Source organism: Lepus europaeus, chromosome 4 (assembly GCF_033115175.1).
Source record: "Lepus europaeus isolate LE1 chromosome 4, mLepTim1.pri, whole genome shotgun sequence".
NCBI lineage: Eukaryota > Metazoa > Chordata > Mammalia > Lagomorpha > Leporidae > Lepus > Lepus europaeus.
The window spans coordinates 108735960-108752709 of NC_084830.1; the positions used below are offsets into that span (position 1 = coordinate 108735960).

The following is a 16750-nucleotide window of genomic DNA, read 5'->3' on the forward strand; positions in this document are numbered from 1 at the left end:
CTTCCTTCTAGATATGGTGAGGGGGTGGGCACCATTGCCGCTTAGGGATTGGCAGCGAGGGAGGTGGTGGCTCTGCTGGAGGAAGATCAGCGAGTGGTGAATTACGTTAGGAGAGGGCGTGCATGTTTTTCCAGCTAAAAACTGTCTTGTTCACTGGAAGAGTGCCCCATACTTCATTGGGGCTCGGTAAATAACAGTTGAATGAATGAGTAAATGGGAAATAAGTGGATTCCTGGGAGCACAGTGTAGTGAAGAGGACACTAGACTTGGAGTCAGGAGACTAGCACAGCTCGCCGTGCCAGCTGGGGGCTGATACCTCTCCAGGCCTCAGTTTGCTTCGTCTGAGAAATGGGCATGAGCATTGACATCTACCTCTGTGTAGGCAGACTAAGTGCTGGCAGTCCCAGCACGCTGCTGTGGCTGTGGTTGTCACTTAGCTTTAGCAAAAGGAACACAGGGTACTCACCGAGAAGGCCCTGGAGAGCTGTGATCGGGGGCCGAGGCTGTGAGTCAGGCAGCCTTGCATTTGGATCCAGCCGTAAGCTCTGTGGACTCAGCAGCTGTGTGGACTGAGCAAAGCGTATGCCTCTCTGAACCTCCGTTTTCTCATCTGTAACCTGGGAATGATTCAGTTTATCTTCCAGGGCTGGACGGGGGATGGAGTGGGAAATTCCACTGAAGGCCTGTCTGGCCACACAGCAAGTGCTCAGCCTGTGTTTGCTTTTCTTTTTCTTTTCTTTTCCTTTCTTTTTTTCTTTAGGTAGATAGATAAAGAAGTGTTCTTCCATCTGCTGGGCCAGGCTTCTGCTGGCCCAGCCTGAAACCAGGAGCCAGGAGCTCCATGCAGGTCTCCCACGTGATGGCAGGGGCCCAAGCACTTGGGCCATCATCTGCTGCTTCCCAGGTGCGTTAGCAGGGAGCTGGATTGGAAGTGGAGAGTCTGGAACTAGAACTGGCACTGAGCTATGATATGTGGGTGTCCCAAGCAGTGATGTAAGCCGCTGTGCCAAATGCCTGTCCCCATGTTTTATTTAACTGTTGTTTATTTGGGAGGTAGACAGATAGTGCCCACTTGCTAGTTCACTCCCCAGATGCCCACACAGCTGGGTCTGGGCCAGTCCAAAGTCAGGAGCCAGAAATCTCCACCCTGTTGTTTTTTATCATCTGCCATTATTATTTCCTCCGTGGCTTCAAGGTGATGGACTGCTGCCTCACCCAGGCTTTTAAACAACTCAATTTTGGGTGTAGGTGTTTGGCCCAGCAGGTAAGATGCTCCCATATGGTGCTACCTGGGTTTGATGCCCGGCTGCACTCCCGATTCTGGCTTCCTGCTAATGGGCACGCGGGAGGCAGCAGGTGATGATGGCTCAAGTAGCTGGGTCCCTTCACCCATCTGGGAGACCTGGATTAAGTTCCGATCTCCTGGCTTCAGGCTGGCCCAGCCCTGGCGGTTGTGGGCATTTGGAGAGGAAACAAGTGAATGGAATGTGTCTGTCTGTCTGGCCCTGTCTCTGCCTCTCACGTACATGCATGCATACATTTTTTTTTTTTTAAAGAATTTACTTTTGGCGAGGATGCAGTGCAGTCCCTGGTTTCTGCTGGCCGCTTCCCAGGCGCAGTGGTCTCCGGGCAGCCTGAGCGAGGCGCTGGGCAGCGGCCGGCCCTGCTGTTGACACTGGCACCCGCCTGGGCCCTGCCCTGTGGTCCGTGCTGCCTTTCAAGGCAGGTTTTGTGTATTCCTGGAAAATAGTCCCTGCCGGGGCCTCCTCCAGCTTCGGGAGAAAACTCCCTTTTCGGGAAACGCGGGGAATGCTGCGCGCACCGCCCTCACCCGCTGCCAGGGAAGGTGAATGGGGTGGGCGGGGCGGCCTCTCCCCAGCTCTGCTCAGCCGGCCACTCCATCCTGGAGCAGAGCTGGCCTAGCTTCTCTCCCGGGTTCGAAGAGGAAGAGGAGGGAAGAGAAGTGTGGTACTGATGGAGACCCCGGTACCGCCCTCACCGAAGGGGACACAGCCATCGCAACCTTGTGCGGAAAGGCAGGCGCACGGCAGTAAAGCGTGCGTGTGAGCCGGTGGGCGAGGGTGCACCCGATCGCCCAGTTGGCGGGTTCCAGGGCGCTCTGAACAAGCTTTCAAAACTGGGCCAGTGAGCAGGCAGAGTGCAGGACAAGAACTCGCGCCGGGGTGCAGCACTGCCAGAAATGCCGTTCCCTGGGGGCGCCGGCGTGGGGGCGCAGTGGGTCAAGCTGCCATTGAGCACGCCAGCATCCCATATCGGAGCACTGGTTTGAGTCCTGACTGCTCTGCTTTCAGTCCGGCTTTCTGCTGATGTGTTTGGGAGGCAGCAAATGATGGCTTAAGTGCTTGGGCCCCTGCCACCTGCACGAGGGACCTGGATGGAGTTCCAGGCTCTTGCCGTCAGCCTGGTCCAGCCCTGGCCCTGCTGGGCATTTGGGGAATGAGCCAGCACATGGAAGATCTATCTCTCTCTTTCTCTCCCTCTCTCTCTCTGTCATTATACCTTTCAAATAAATAAATAAACTGTAAAAAACTAAAACAAAAACAAAACCGTGGCCGGCGCCGCGGCTCACTAGGCTAATCCTCCGCCTTGCGGCGCCGGCACACCGGGTTCTAGTCCCAGTCGGGGCACCGATCCTGTCCCGGTTGCCCCTCTTCCAGGCCAGCTCTCTGCTGTGGCCAGGGAGTGCAGTGGAGGATGGCCCAAGTCCTTGGGCCCTGCACCCCATGGGAGACCAGGAGAAGCACCTGGCTCCTGTCATCGGATCAGTGCGGTGCGCCGGCCGCAGCATGCCTACCGCGGCGGCCATTGGAGGGTGAACCAATGGCAAAAGGAAGACCTTTCTCTCTGTCTCTCTCTCACTGTCCACTCTGCCTGTCAAAAAAAAAAAAAAAAAAAAAACCAAAAACACACACACACACACAGAGAAAAGACTGGCATCGTGGTGTAGTGGGTAAGGCTACCGCCTGCAACACTGTCATCTCATATGAGTACCAGTTCAAGTCCTGGCTACTCCACTTCCAATCCAGCTCCCTGCTAATGCACCTGGGAAAGCAGCGGAAGATGGCCCAAGTACTTGAGCCCCTGCACCCACATGGGAGACCCGGAAGAAGCTCCCGGCTCAAGCTCCCAGCTCCTGGCCTCAGACCAGCCCAGCTCTGGCTATTGTGGCCATTTGGGGAGTGAACCAGCAGATGAAAGACCTCTCTCTCTCTCTGCCGGTCCATTTATCTCCCTCTAACTCTGCCTTTCAAATAAATAAATAAATCTTAAAAAAAAAAAAAAAGACAAAGTCTTTGGAGGAGCAGTTCACTCTTGGGGCGATGTTGTAGGAAGTCTCACACTGGAACCCCATGCAGCACCAGGGGGCGGGGAGGGGGGGCTCATAGCAGCATCCCCATGGGTCCCCACCCCACTCCCTGGACAGCAGCTCTTTGTGTGCTGTGGGAGTGGGATTGCCTGCACCACCTGTGTGGTTGTTTCTCCGTCTTTTGAAGTATGGTAAATTATACATCCATAACATCTTGAAGATCCTTGTAGCCATTTGTAAGTATATAATGTTGTGGCATTAAATAAGTCCACAAGTTGTATAGTGATCACCACTATCTGTACCTCCCTGAATTTTTAAAAAACATTACTTTGTTCATTTAAAATGTTTTTTAAAATTGATTTGAAAGGCAGAGTGATGGAGAGAGAGGGAAGGAGAGAGAGAGAGGTCTTCCATCTACTGGTTCACTTCACAAATGACTGCAACAGTCAGATCTGGGCCAGGCCAAAGCCAGGAACCTGGCCAAGTATTTGAGCCATCTCCTGTTGCCTTCCCAGGTACCTTAGGAGGACGCTGGATTGGAAGCAGAGCAGCAGCCGGGACTCAAAGCAGCGCTCTGATGAGGGATGCCTGCTGTGCCACAATGTTATCCCCACCCCAGATTTTTTTTTAAATCATCTCCAACAAAGACTCAGTTCCCACTAACCAGTTACGCCCCGTTCCCTGCTTCCCCAGCTGATGTGGACCTTTGTTCCACTTCAGTTTCTATGAGTTCCACTACCGTAGGTGCCACCTGCAGGAGGAGTCACGCTCTGTGTGTCCTTTTGTGATGGGTTCCTTCGCTCAGCGTGTCTGCAGACTCCACCGAGTTGCAGCACGCGTCAGGACTTCCTTCTTTGGCTGCATACTATTGCGCAGGATGGACAGATGCCATTTTGATTGCTCATTAATCTGCTGATGGACACGGGTGTTTCAGCCTTGGGCTGGTGTCAATACCGCTGCTGTGGACATGGGGGTGCTGCCATAGCCCGCATCCCTGTATCCAGCTCTTCGGAACATATGAGTCAGTCACTGGGGCTTATAGCCTGTCTGTGTTTACCTTTTGAGACACTGCCACACTGGTCTTTGTTAAGATGTATTATTTATTTGAAGGGCCGAGTGACAGAGGAAAAGGGAGATCTTCCATTCGCTGTTTGCTCCCCAAATGGCCACACCAGGCAGGGCTCTGGGCCAGGCCAAAGCCGGGAGCCAGGAGCCAGGAACAGGTGTTACCCAAGTCCTTGGGCTGTCATCCACTGCCTCGCGGGTGCTTGAGCAGAGAGCTGGATTGGAAGTGTGAAACAGCTGGGGCTCTTTGATACTGGGTGTGGGTGTCCCAGGCAGCAGCTTAACCCACTACAGCACAGTGCTCGTCTCTGCCAGACTGCTTTCACTGGTGTCTGCACCATTCTAATCCTACCAGCAGTGCCCCGACTTTCTAAGTTTTTTCTAATTTTTTCACATTCCTGCCAGCACTTGCTGTTTTCTGGGTGTGTCCATCCCGGAAGGTGTGAGATTTCCTTCTTTTTCATCAGATAAATGGTTATTTGGGGTCAGCATGTGGCACAGTAGGTTAGGCTGCCACCCGCGACGCTGGCATCCCCTGTAAGTGCCAGTTTGAGTCCTGGCTGCTCCAGTTCTGATCCAGCTCCCTGCTAATGCACCTAGGAAACCAATGAAAGATGGCCCAAGTCCTTGGACCCTTGCACTTACATGGGAGACCCAGGTGGAGTTCCTGGCTCCTGGATTTTGCCTGGCCCAACCCTGGCCTTTGTGGCCATTTGGGGAGAGAACCAGCGGATGGAAGACCTCTGTCTATGTCTCTAGCTGTTTTGCCTGGTGATGTGCTTCTTGGAAGCGATCCCCCTGAACTTGGTGTATGCTTATGGAATTGAGATCCTTTTTCATTCTGCTTTTAATGCATGTGAAATGATGCAAGTTGATGCATGAAACTGTCCCACTAAAAAATTTAATTTTTAATTAATTTAATTCCTCAGTGTGCCGCGTCAGCAGCGTGTATACTGAAACTGGAACGACGCCTCCTTATTTCAGGCCCCATTCCAGCCCGCCTTCAGGCAATGTCTTTCTAGATTTTTCCATGCACTTACAGACGCGTATGAGCATGTGAAAAAAGAAAGCCACTCTGTTTTCCATTCTTTATATAAACAGTATGAGGCCACTTTGATTTCTCAGTGACTTTCATGTTGTCCTGAACCGATGAGCGGTTTTTCCAAGGCCGTATTTGCAGAGCTGAACCGTTCTGCACTTGTTTGACCCCGATGCATGGCTGTGCTGTTCTTTTGAAATGATTCTTGAACACAGGACAGTTTCTCATGCGTGTCCCTCTGTGTGACACCACGTGCAGCGCTGGCCCTCGTCGAGAACAATGCGTGGCCCGGGCCAGCGCCTCAGTCCTCCTCTGGACATCCGGCCTCTGTTTGCACACTCCTGCAGGGCCTGTGGGCTGCCTGCCAGGGCCAGTTTCCTGCACAGCAGGCCTCGCTGACCTTCCGTGTCTCTGCTTTGCAGGCCAAGAATAAGGAGACGGGCGCCCTGGCCGCGGCCAAGGTCATTGAGACCAAGAGCGAGGAAGAGCTGGAGGACTACATCGTGGAGATTGAGATCCTGGCCACGTGTGACCACCCCTACATTGTGAAGCTCCTGGGAGCCTATTACTACGATGGGAAGCTGTGGGTAAGGTGCCTCCCTCCGCCCCTCCTTGCCCGCGTGGGTTCTGGACTTCATCCAGCCCTGAGGTTTTCAGTTCTGTGCATCAGCTTCACGGGCAAGGCCACGGGCAAGGAGAAGGTGAAGTGGGGCAGCTCCAGGCCCCCTACCCGCCCTTTCCCATGGGGCCCCTGCCTGTCGGATGGGGGCTGTGGTTTGGAACAGGAAGCATTGCCAGAGCTCTGCTGCTTGGCTTTGTATCCCAGCACAAGCTGGGTACCTGTAGCCAAGGCTTCGCTTTCCATGCCTTGGTTTCTCCATCTGGAAGATGGGCCTATCATGCAAGTGGAGCATCCCTGATGCAGAAATCTGAAATCCAAGACGGCTCTGGAACCTAAAACTTCTTGAGCACTGCCACTCAGAAAGTTTCAGATTTGGGAGCATTGCGGGTTTCGGGTGCTCGGATTAGGGATGCTGACCCCGGGAATGACCATGCACGTGTTCTGAAATGCGGGACGCTCCAGAGCAGAAACGCTCATGGTCCCAGGCGTTTTGGGCAAGGAAGACTCAGGCTGTCATGTCTGGCCCGCAGAGCGGGTACAGGGATTAAATGAGGGAGCTCTTGGTGGCTGCTCAGGGGAGGCCTGGCCCATGCGACGGCGCAGTGGGCTCTGGCCGATGTGTTGTTTGTGTTGCTAGCGCCGCTCCCACTCCTGCTGGGCTGCTCCAGGGGGATTCCTTTCAATGGCTGCTCTAAGAAAGTGGGGGCTCTTCAACAGCGCCCCCAGCTCTCCACCAGCATCCTCATCCCTGGGTGTGCACAGCACAGGTAGGTACAGCTCTGGGCCCCACCTTTCCAACTCAGCATCACCTTGAGTTCAAGTCAGGAAATCTGGGGTGGCCCAGACTGTCTCCTCCCTGGCGTTCTCCTGAAGTGAATACCTCTCACAGATAAAACCCAGTTTTCCCAGACTGTGCCTCTCTTCAGACTGGTTTTTGCCAGGATCTTGTATGTAAAATATCATACTTGCACTTGTGTGTTGTGGCACAGCAGAGCCCCAGTTCAAGTCCAGGCTACTCCACTTCTGATCCAGCTTCTGCTAATCCATCTTGGGAGGCAGTGGATGATGGCTCAAGTGCTTGGGCCCCTGCCACTCATGTGGGAGACCTGGATGAAGCTCCTGGGTTTGGCTTGGCCCAGTCCTGGCTGTTGTGGCCACATGTGGAGAGACACAGCGGATGGAAGATCTCTCTCTTTCTTTCTGCCTCTCCATCTCTGTGACTCTTTGAAATAAAATAAATCTTTATACAAAAAAATACACATGGTCCTCCGAGGAAAATGAGAATATAGAGAAAGGCAGAAGGAAAACAGATGAGAGCTATCTGGATTTTTATCCCCGAGCTAGCTCCAGGTACCATTCGGAACATGCACTGTGGAGCTCTTCTGTGCGCACCTGTGTGTGGTGTTCTCTGGAGGGGAGCCCACCCGCCTGCCTGCTACTTTACCCTTTTTACTCTTTTTTATTGAAGATGCTAAGAATATCTTTCCATGACCATGGAAAGCCGTCTTCTGGCTGTGCCCGTCTCCATCGCCGGGCACCCTGGCCCCTCCCTGCACGGTTTTAGCTGTCGTAAACAACTCTGTGTGGCAGTCTTTGCGTTTCTTCTGTTCTTGTTTGAGAAGCTCTTCACCTGAGCTCTTTGTTTTAAGATTTTTTTTTTGTATTTTATAATTTTTAGATTTATTTATTTATTTGAAAGTCAGAGTTACAGAGAGAGGAAAGGCGGGGTGGGGGAAGTCTTCCATCCAATGGTTCACTCCCCAGATGGCCGCAATGGCTGGAGCTGTGCTGATCCAAAGCCAGGAACCAGGAGCTTCTTCCCGGTCTCCCACATGGATGCAGGGGCCCAAGGACTTGGGCCATCTTCTACTGCTTTCCCGGGCCATAGCAGAGAGCTGGACAGGAAGTGGAGCAGCCGGGTCTCGAACTGGCGCCCATATGGGATGCTGGGGGATCAGGCCAGGGCGTTAACCCACTGTGCCACAGCGCTGGCCCCTATTTATTTATTTTAAAGGCAGAGAGAGAGAGAGAGAAAGAAAGATCTTCCCTCTGCTGGTTAACTACCCAGATGGCTGCAACAGCCAGGGCTGGGCCAAGCCAAAGCCAGGAGCCAGGAGCCAGTAAATTCTTCCAGGTCTCCCTATGTGTACAAGGCTCAAGGGCTTGGGCCATCTTCTACTCCTTTCCCAGGCCATAGCAGAGAGCTGGATCAGAAGTGGAGCAGCCGGGACTCGAACTGGTGCCCATATGGGATGCTGACACTACATGTGGCGGCATTACCCGCTATGCCACAGTGCCGACCCCCACTTGAACATTTTTTTTTTTTAAGTTTTTTTTTTATTTATTTGAAAGACAGAGTTACAGAGAGAGAGGTCTTCCATCCGCTGGTTCACTCCCCAATTGGCTGCAACGGCCGGAGCTGAGCCGATCTGAAGCCAGGAGTCAAGAGCTTCTTCTGGGTCTCCCACACTGGTGCAGGGGCCCAAGGACTTGGGCCATCTTGCACTGCTTTCCCAGGCCATAACAGAAAGCTGGATGGGAAGAGCAGCAGCCGGGACTAGAACCGGCGCCCATATGGGATATACTGGCACTTCAGGCCAGGGCTTTAACCCACTGTGCCACAGCGCTGGTCCCCCACCTGAACTTTTAAGGTCTTTAAGCATCTGCTGCTGAACTGGCTTCACAGAGCCACTTTTTTTTTTTGGTCTTTCTATTTAATTAATGAATTTGACAGAGCAACAGGGCGAGAGCTCCCATCTCCAAATGCCAGCAACTGTTGGGGCAGGACTGAGGCTGAAGCTGTGAGCCAGGAACTCAATCCGCGTCTCCCCCACGGGCAGCAGGGCCTCAATTCCTTGAGCCATCGTGTCTGGCTCCCTGGGTCTGTGTTGGTAGGAACCTGAAATCAGGAACTGGAAGCAGATCTCAAACCCGGGCCCTCCCAATGGGGACCCAGGTGTCTGAACTGGTGTCTTAACCACCAGGCCAAATGTCCGCTCCGACAAAGTCACTTCTGATGTTAACCGCCGCTGTGCTTCTGTCCACCCAGCCTCTCACCCGTCCGTCCGTCTGTCTGTCAAACATCGTCTGGTCTGTTCATATAGCATTTGTTGAATTACTGCTCATTATGCACCCATTTAAAAAAAATCTATTGAATATCTAGTCCCATTGCTGATGGTAGCTGGATACCAAGTTCATTACTTTCCCAAGTCCAAAGATAACAGCTGGTGTTTATTGAAGGTTTGCTGTGTGCTGGGTCTCTTGCTATGAGCTCCACATGTGTTCTGTCATTCGATCTTCCTCCTGTGAGGTGGGCCTTGTCCCAGCCTTGGAGAAGAAAGTGAGAACCCAAGAGGGTTCGACAGCTACTCTCCCCCCTCCCCACCAGACCACTGGCTAAAAAGTAGCAGAGCTGGGAAGGCAGATAGAGAGAAAGAACAGTTCCTAACAGGACAGCCTCGGCCTCGTGGTTGCTTAAACAGATACTCCAGCATTTTCTGTCCCAAAGTTGTCACTTCAGGCTGACATCTCTTGTCCAGGGCTGCTGCTGAGGCCACAGCTGTTTCTTGCTGTCCCTTTTTTTGGCTGTCCCTGTGGCCTGACTGTTACTTTGTAGACCCTTAGAGGTTCTGTCTTCTCCTTGCTGGGCATCTGGGTTTAGGACATTGTGAGATCAAGGAAGGTGGCAATGGATGGATAAAGGAGAGGGGCAGGATGTCACGCAGAAGGGACGGCATGATCCACACACAGCATGGAGGCAGGAAAGGTGGGGCCTTGGGTGCGTGGGTAATGGGAGTCTGGGCTAGGGGTGGCCCCTGGTGAAAGACAAGGCTGGTGAGGTAAGGTGTGGCTGCTTTGTGGGTGGCTTTGAATGCCAAGTGAAGACCTTGTACTTGATCTCTGTTGAGACATGTGGCATCTCAGGCCCCAGCTATTGCTGGGTAGGGGAGGGCAGCAATCTGCATTCGAGTGACTCTGGCTTGTTTAAGCTTGAGAACCACTGTTCGGCTCACGGGGACCCAGTGGCAGCTTCCCACAGTGGAGAGACACGTCTTCTGTGGTTTAGGAAGGAGTCAGGTTTGAAGGGGCCTGGAAAGCATTGAGGTTGATCAGGAAGTGGTGAGAAGCTCCAGGGTGTGATGTGGGCAGGAAAGGCTTTGGAAGAAGGGACATTTGAACTGGATCTCGCAGGATGCATGGGAGTCCTCCAGAGGGCTAAGGGAAGGAAGTACCATCCCAGTGGGAGGACCAGCATGGGCAGAAGCCTGGAAGGGAGAAGTTGTGTGGCCCTGAGGCGGAGCGAGAGAGGATGACCAGCCTTTAGTTCTTGCTTTCTGAGAGGTGGCCGTCAGGTCCGCCTTGTGGCCAGGCCCAGGGCCTTCTGTGGTCCCAGAAGCCAGGTTTTTCATGTGCACATCTTTGACAGAACCAGTCTTGGACGTGGGCTGTGCTGTTAAAGACTTGGGGTTGAGAAACTGGCTGTTGCCGCAGTGTCCTGGGCCCTTCTCAAGCCGTGACAGCTGGGGACAGACTGTCCATGCGCAGGGCAGAGGTCTGTCACCCAGCCATGCACTCGCAATCTGACACCGTTTGCTCACTTTCCCCTAGAATGTATAATCTACGCCAAATCCTTCTAGTGGGTTCTTATCTCCACTTCTGCTTTGCATGTCAGATGGCATGACGGAAGCAAACAACCCCAAAAGCTCTAGACGAGCACCGCCCATCAGAACTGCCAGGCAAGCCACAGATGTCGTTTCTCATTTCTTATATGATTTTTAAAAAACATTTATGTATTTATTTGAAAGAATTACAGAGAGAGAGAGAGAGAGAGAGAGAGAATCTTTTATCTGCTAGTTCATTCTGCAGATAGCCACAATATCTGGGGCTGGGCCAGGCTGAAGCCAGGAACCAAAAGCTTCATCTGGGTCCCCCATGGGGTTGCAGGGGCCTAAGAACTTGGGCCATCCTCTGCTGCTTTCCCCGATGCATTAGCAGGGAGCTGGATGGGAAGTGGAGCAGCCAGGACACCAGCTGGGGCCCGTATGGGATGCTGGTGTTGCAGGTGGCAGCTTTATCTGCTGTGCCACAGCGCTGGCCCTGGTTTCACATTTCTAACAGCCACGTTGAAAAGAGCTGGATTTCGGGAGTCCTGTGGTCATGCGTGGCTCGAAGCTGCTGTCATAGGCAGCCCAGTGTGCTGTGGATGACACCCAGTCTCTGCCTTGGTGTGACATTGACATGGGTGAATTCAGGGGACCCAGGGCTGGCCTCACCAGTGCCCTCTGGTTCGTTGCTGTTCCTGCACCCAGCCCAGGCCAGATTCCAGGACCTCAGCAGGTGTCTGTTTGCCAGTCTGTGTCCTGGCAGCCCGAGGTGGGGACCTGCTGCTAAGTATTTGCCCACGAGCTGTCTGGGAAGAAGAGCCGTGGTGGCTAGCAGGGCCGTCTCTTCAGTGTAACTACTCCTGGCTCATGCCCTGGGCGCCTCCCAGGGGAATGTCCCCAGTGGTGAGCCTCCCCGAACTCAAAGTCTGATGGCAGAAACAACATGAAAGCAAATAAAGCGAGAGGACTTGAGCAGGCCTAAGTGCGGGAGAAAAATCAATAGGGAAATGTGACAGAGGTTCCTGGGCGGGGCCAGCAGCAGGTGCCTTCAGCAGCAGGGACAGGGAAAACCTTCTACAGGTGACGGTTTAGCTGGGGCCCCAGAGACAGGCCCCTGGGGATTTGGGGGGCACGAAATGCCCAGAGGAGGGACTAGGAAGTACAGTGGCCGTGAGCTCAGAGTTTGGAGAGGGCCAGACCAGAGCTCTGTGGTGGGAGCCCCCAGGGAGAGAGGAGATAGTGCTGCCGCAGGAGCCACATTGTCCATGGCCTTGACCATGTCCTGCTGAGCGCCTGTCATGTGCCAGGCCCTGTTTGAGGGGCTGGGGATTTAGCAGTGAGTGAGAGAAATACACTCCTTGTCCTCGTAGACTTTGCAGGCTTGCTAGGGGAGACGGCAGTAAGCACAGGGGCACACAGCCATGATGGGTGTAGAATTGGGAGGGGAGGCCCAGGCGCAGAGCCAGACACTGCCTGGGCATGGGCAGGGGGCCCCTCTGAGGAGGTAGTTTGAGAAGGAGGCTGGCTGAGGGAGGGTCAGGGAAGCAGCAGGTGCGAAGGCCATGAGCGGGGAGGCCGGGTGGATGGGAGTGGGGTGGTGGGGGAGTTGGGGTCAGGGAGGGGAGCGTTGTGATCTCAGAGTAGGTGTTGGGAAAGGAGGGGTCCAGGCAGGGTGAACTGCCCCCTCCCCTGGCGATTGGCTGGATCAGTCCCTGACTCTGCTCTTTCTTCCCTGCCCTGTGGTAGGGGGACTGGGTTCAGTGTTGACTTTGGGATTTTAGATACCTTCCAAGTTTCTGTTCCCTTTTGATTTTTTTAATCTATTAAATGATTATTTTCACTCACTTGAAAGGCAGAGTGATGGAAAGAGAGAGAGAGATCTTTTTTTAAATTATTTATTTTTTTTTTTTTAATTTTTTTTTTGACAGGCAGAGTGGACAGCGAGAGAGAGAGAGAGAGAGAGAGAGAGAAAGGTCTTCCTTTACCGTTGGTTCACCCTCCAATGGCCGCTGCGGCCGGCGCACCGCGCTGATCCGAAGCCAGGAGCCAGATGCTTCTCCTGGTCTCCCATGGGGTGCAGGGCCCAAGGACTTGTGCCATCCTCCACTGCACTACCGGGCCACAGCAGAGAGCTGGACAGGAAGAGGGGCAACCGAGACAGAATCCAGCGCCCCGACTGGGACTAGAACCCGGTGTGCCAGCACCGCAGGCGGAGGATTAGCCTAGTGAGCCGCAGCACCAGCCAGAGAATCTTCTGTCTGCTGGTTTACTCCCTAAATGCCTACAACAGCCAGGGCTGGGCCATGCGAAAGCTGGGAATCCAGAACTCAATCCAGTTTTCCCACAGGGGGGCAGGGAACAAGCACTTGAGCCGTCATCTGCTGCCTCCCAGGATGACTTGCAGGAAGCTGAATGGGACGCAGAGCAGCCAGTGCTGCGACATGGCACGTGGGCATCCCAAGGAGTGACTGCACTGCCACAGCTGCCCCAAGTCTATTTCTTTATCTCCAAAGTGAGCATGATGATGATAAAACCTCGCCCGTAGCATCACTGTGAGGAGTAAGTGAGGCAGGGATGTTAGGTATGGATAGCAGTGTCCTGCACAGAGTGGTTGCCCAGTAGAGACCATTGCTCCTCTCTCCCCTTGGCCCCCACGTCCTTTCTATTCCCACCCCCCTTCCGACTCGTCATTCCCGGCAGCCCGCTCTCCTCCAGGTTCTCTGCCCTTGCCCTGGGGACCTTTCTGAGAATGCCATGTGATCGCGTCACCCCCAACAGTAAGAGAGGGGATCAGGGCAGGTGAGGACGTGAGCCCAGAGCAAGGACAGGCAAGAGCGCAGCAGGCCTCCCTGCCCCCCGTCTGCCCTGGAGACCCACACAGCTCCAGGTCAGAAGTCCCACTGCCCCTGGGTTTCCTGTGCCGCAGGTTGATCTGCCGGGAACCTGCCTGCTGACTGCCAACGTCAGGACTCCTTTGCTTGGCATCATAGGCCCTCCCTGCCCTGCAGTCTCCCTGGGTCTCCCTGGGGATGAACTTGCTCTCTCTCTCTCTTTTTTTTTTTTTTTGACAGGCAGAGTTAGACAGTGAGAGAGAGACAGAGAAAGGTCTTCCTTCCGTTGGTTCACCCCCCAAATGGCTGCCACAGCTGGCGCGCTGCGCTGATCCAAAGCCAGGAGCCAGGTGTTTCCTCCTGGTCTCCCATGCAGGCGCAGGGCCCAAGCACTTGGGCCATCCTCCACTGCCTTCCCAGGCCATAGCAGAGAGCTGGACTGGAAGAGGAGCAACCGGGACAGAATCCGGCGCCCCAACCGGGACTAGAACCAGGGGTGCTGGCACTGCAGGCGGAGGATTAGCCTAGTGAGCCACGGCACCAGCTGAACTTGCTCTCTTGCAATTGCAGCCTGCTACCCTTCCCAAAGCTTATCCAGCCTCCTGCCCTGCCTCCTTAAGAGCTAATGGCTTTTAAAAGTGACTCCATTTTTAGAAATTAAATACATAGGCCGGCGCCGTGGCTCAACAGGCTAATCCTCCGCCTTGCGGCGCCGGCACACCGGGTTCTAGTCCCGGTCGGGGCACCGATCCTGTCCCGGTTGCCCCTCTTCCAGGCCAGCTCTCTGCTGTGGCCAGGGAGTGCAGTGGAGGATGGCCCAAGTGTTTGGGCTCTGCACCCCATGGGAGACCAGGAGAAGCACCTGGCTCCTGCCATCGGAACAGCGCGGTGCGCCGGCCGCAGCGCGCTACCGCGGCGGCCATTGGAGGGTGAACCAACGGCAAAGGAAGACCTTTCTCTCTGTCTCTCTCTCTCTCACTGTCCACTCTGCCTGTCAAAAAAAAAAAAAAAAAAAAAAAAAGAAATTAAATACATAGGTTTTTTTTTTTTAAATGATTTATTTATTTGAAAGTCAAAGTTACAGAGAGAGTGAGGAGAGACAGAGAGAGAGAGAGATCTTCCCATCTGCTGGTTCACTCCCCAAATGGCTGCAACGGCTGGGAATGGGCCCAGGAGCTTCTTCCAGGTCTCCCACACAGGTGCAGGGGCCCAAGCACTTGGACCATCTTCCGCTGCTTTCCCAGGCCATTACCACACAGCTGGATTGGAATTGGAGCAGCTGGGACTTGAACGGTTGCCCGTATGGGATGCCAGCATTGCAGACAGCAGCTTAACCTGCTGAGTGCCAGCCCCAAATACATGTATTTTAAAAAGATCCTTCATATTGGTACCCTAAACTAGGAACCGCTTGCCATAAACAGAAAGAGAAGAAGAGCAGCCAGTTCTGGCACGTTTCAGCCCAGTGTTCCTGCCTGCCAAAGCCTGCAGCCTAGGCACTGACAATCCGGCAGCTTTTCACAAGCTGCTTTTAGCTCAGTAGGCCCAGCTACACTGGGAAGGGTGGGAAGGAATGGGGAGGGGGCTGTGGTCATCCACAGTCCCGTGGGGTGCCCCAGACTCATCTCCTTATCCCAGGGCTTCCCCCTGAGGGCGTGCCGGGATGCTGTCCTGGCGGGGACATGTGGAATGGGTCGGCTAGGACCCAGGGACATGGGGGGGGGGGCGACGGGGGGGGGGGGCAGGGACTCACCTCTCTGCCCTGAGGCCGGGCTCTGGCTCCTCTGGCTCCCATCTCAGCTCTCATTTCCTGCAGCTGGGCTCGCTCAGGGTGTGCAGCTGTGGAATCCTCTCCTGCGGGACACTCCAGGAATGTCTGGGCAGGCAGCAGAGCTCACGGTGCTGTTCAGGGTTGGGGCCTCAGCGTCCCCATGGGCCTGCCCTGAGCAGCTCCTTGGAACTTGGGGGCTCCGGCCGGTGCCGGGGTTTCTCAGCCTCAGGCTGGGGATGTTGGGGGCAGGGTGGTCTTTGCCATGATGGAGCGGCCCTGTGCATTGTGGGTGCTCACCAGCATTCATGGCCTCTGCCTGCCAGATGCCAGGGCCACCACCACCCTGGATGCTGCAGACCGCTGTGTGGGGTGGGGACAGATGGCTCCTGGCTGAGAATGATGGTCGTTCCCACTCACAGCCCCTTGCCGCTGTGGGTGGCTGTGAGCCAGAGGCCGCAGCTGTGTGTGTGAACACTCGGAGCGAAGTCGCAGACCGCCTTGAGAGAGGCTGGGTAGGACTTGCCGATCTGAAGAGGTTGCCCAGGTAATAGCACGGCCTACTAATTTTTCTAAAATAAATTAAATCTTCTAAATTAGGATTTCCAAATTTCCCAAAGTTTAATTTATTTATTTGGAAGTCAGAGAATGAGTTGAAAGAGAGAGAGAGAGAGAGAGAGAGAGAGAGAGAGAGAGAAAGAGAGACGCTGTCATCTGCTGGTTCATTCCCCAAGGCCACGGCTGGAGCCAGGAGCTGGGAGCATACCCCTGGCCTCTCTCCTAGGTGTCAGGAACCCGATCACTTTGAGCCCTCCAGGGTGTTCATTAGGCAGGGAGCTGGAGCAGGTGTGGAACCCAGGCTCTGTGATGCGGGAAGCGGGTGTCTTCACTGGTGTCTTAACCACTGGGCTGAATGCCTGCTCATAAAGTTTCTTTTTTTAAAGTCAGCGAATTATTTTCTTCTCAAAAAATAGTTTTAGAGGCCGGCGCTGTGATGTAGCAGGTAAAGCCTGCCGCTCTGGCACCCGAGTGGGCAGCGGTTTGAGTCCCGGCTGTTGCACTTCTGATCCAGCTCTCTGCTGTGGCCTGGGTGGGCAGTGGAAGATGGCCCAAGTCCTTGGGCCCCTGCACCCGTGTGGGAGACCTGGAAGAAGCTCCTGGCTCCTGGCTTTGGACTGGCACAGCTCTGGCCGTTTTGGCCATCTGGGAGTGAACCAGCAGATGGAAGACCTCTCTCTCTCCCTTTTCCTCTCTCTCTCTCTCTCACTCTGCCTCTCTGTAGCTCTGCCTTTCAAATAAATAAATAAATCTTTAAAAAAATAGCTATAGAAAGCTCAGAATGTAAAGCGTTCTTTTCTTTTTAATGGTTTTAAAATGAAGTACAAAAGAGCTGTAGTTTTTGTAGTGCCATCGGAAGAGTTTCCCCATTCAAGAAGATTTTCCTTTATAATGTGTTATTCAGATCCCTAAGTGTTACTCGCACTCATAAATGAATA

General features: G+C 54.0%; 1 protein-coding gene across 2 annotated transcripts in view; it reads left to right on the forward strand.

The window, feature by feature from the left end:
- STK10 (serine/threonine kinase 10) overlaps positions 1–16750 on the forward strand; it is a 124296-nt gene that overhangs the window by 39330 nt on the left and 68216 nt on the right. For both annotated transcript variants that reach the window (XM_062188686.1, XM_062188685.1), the window contains exon 2: positions 5855–6019. In XM_062188686.1, the coding sequence (XP_062044670.1) occupies positions 5855–6019 (165 nt within the window). The remainder of the gene's footprint in view (positions 1–5854; positions 6020–16750) is intronic.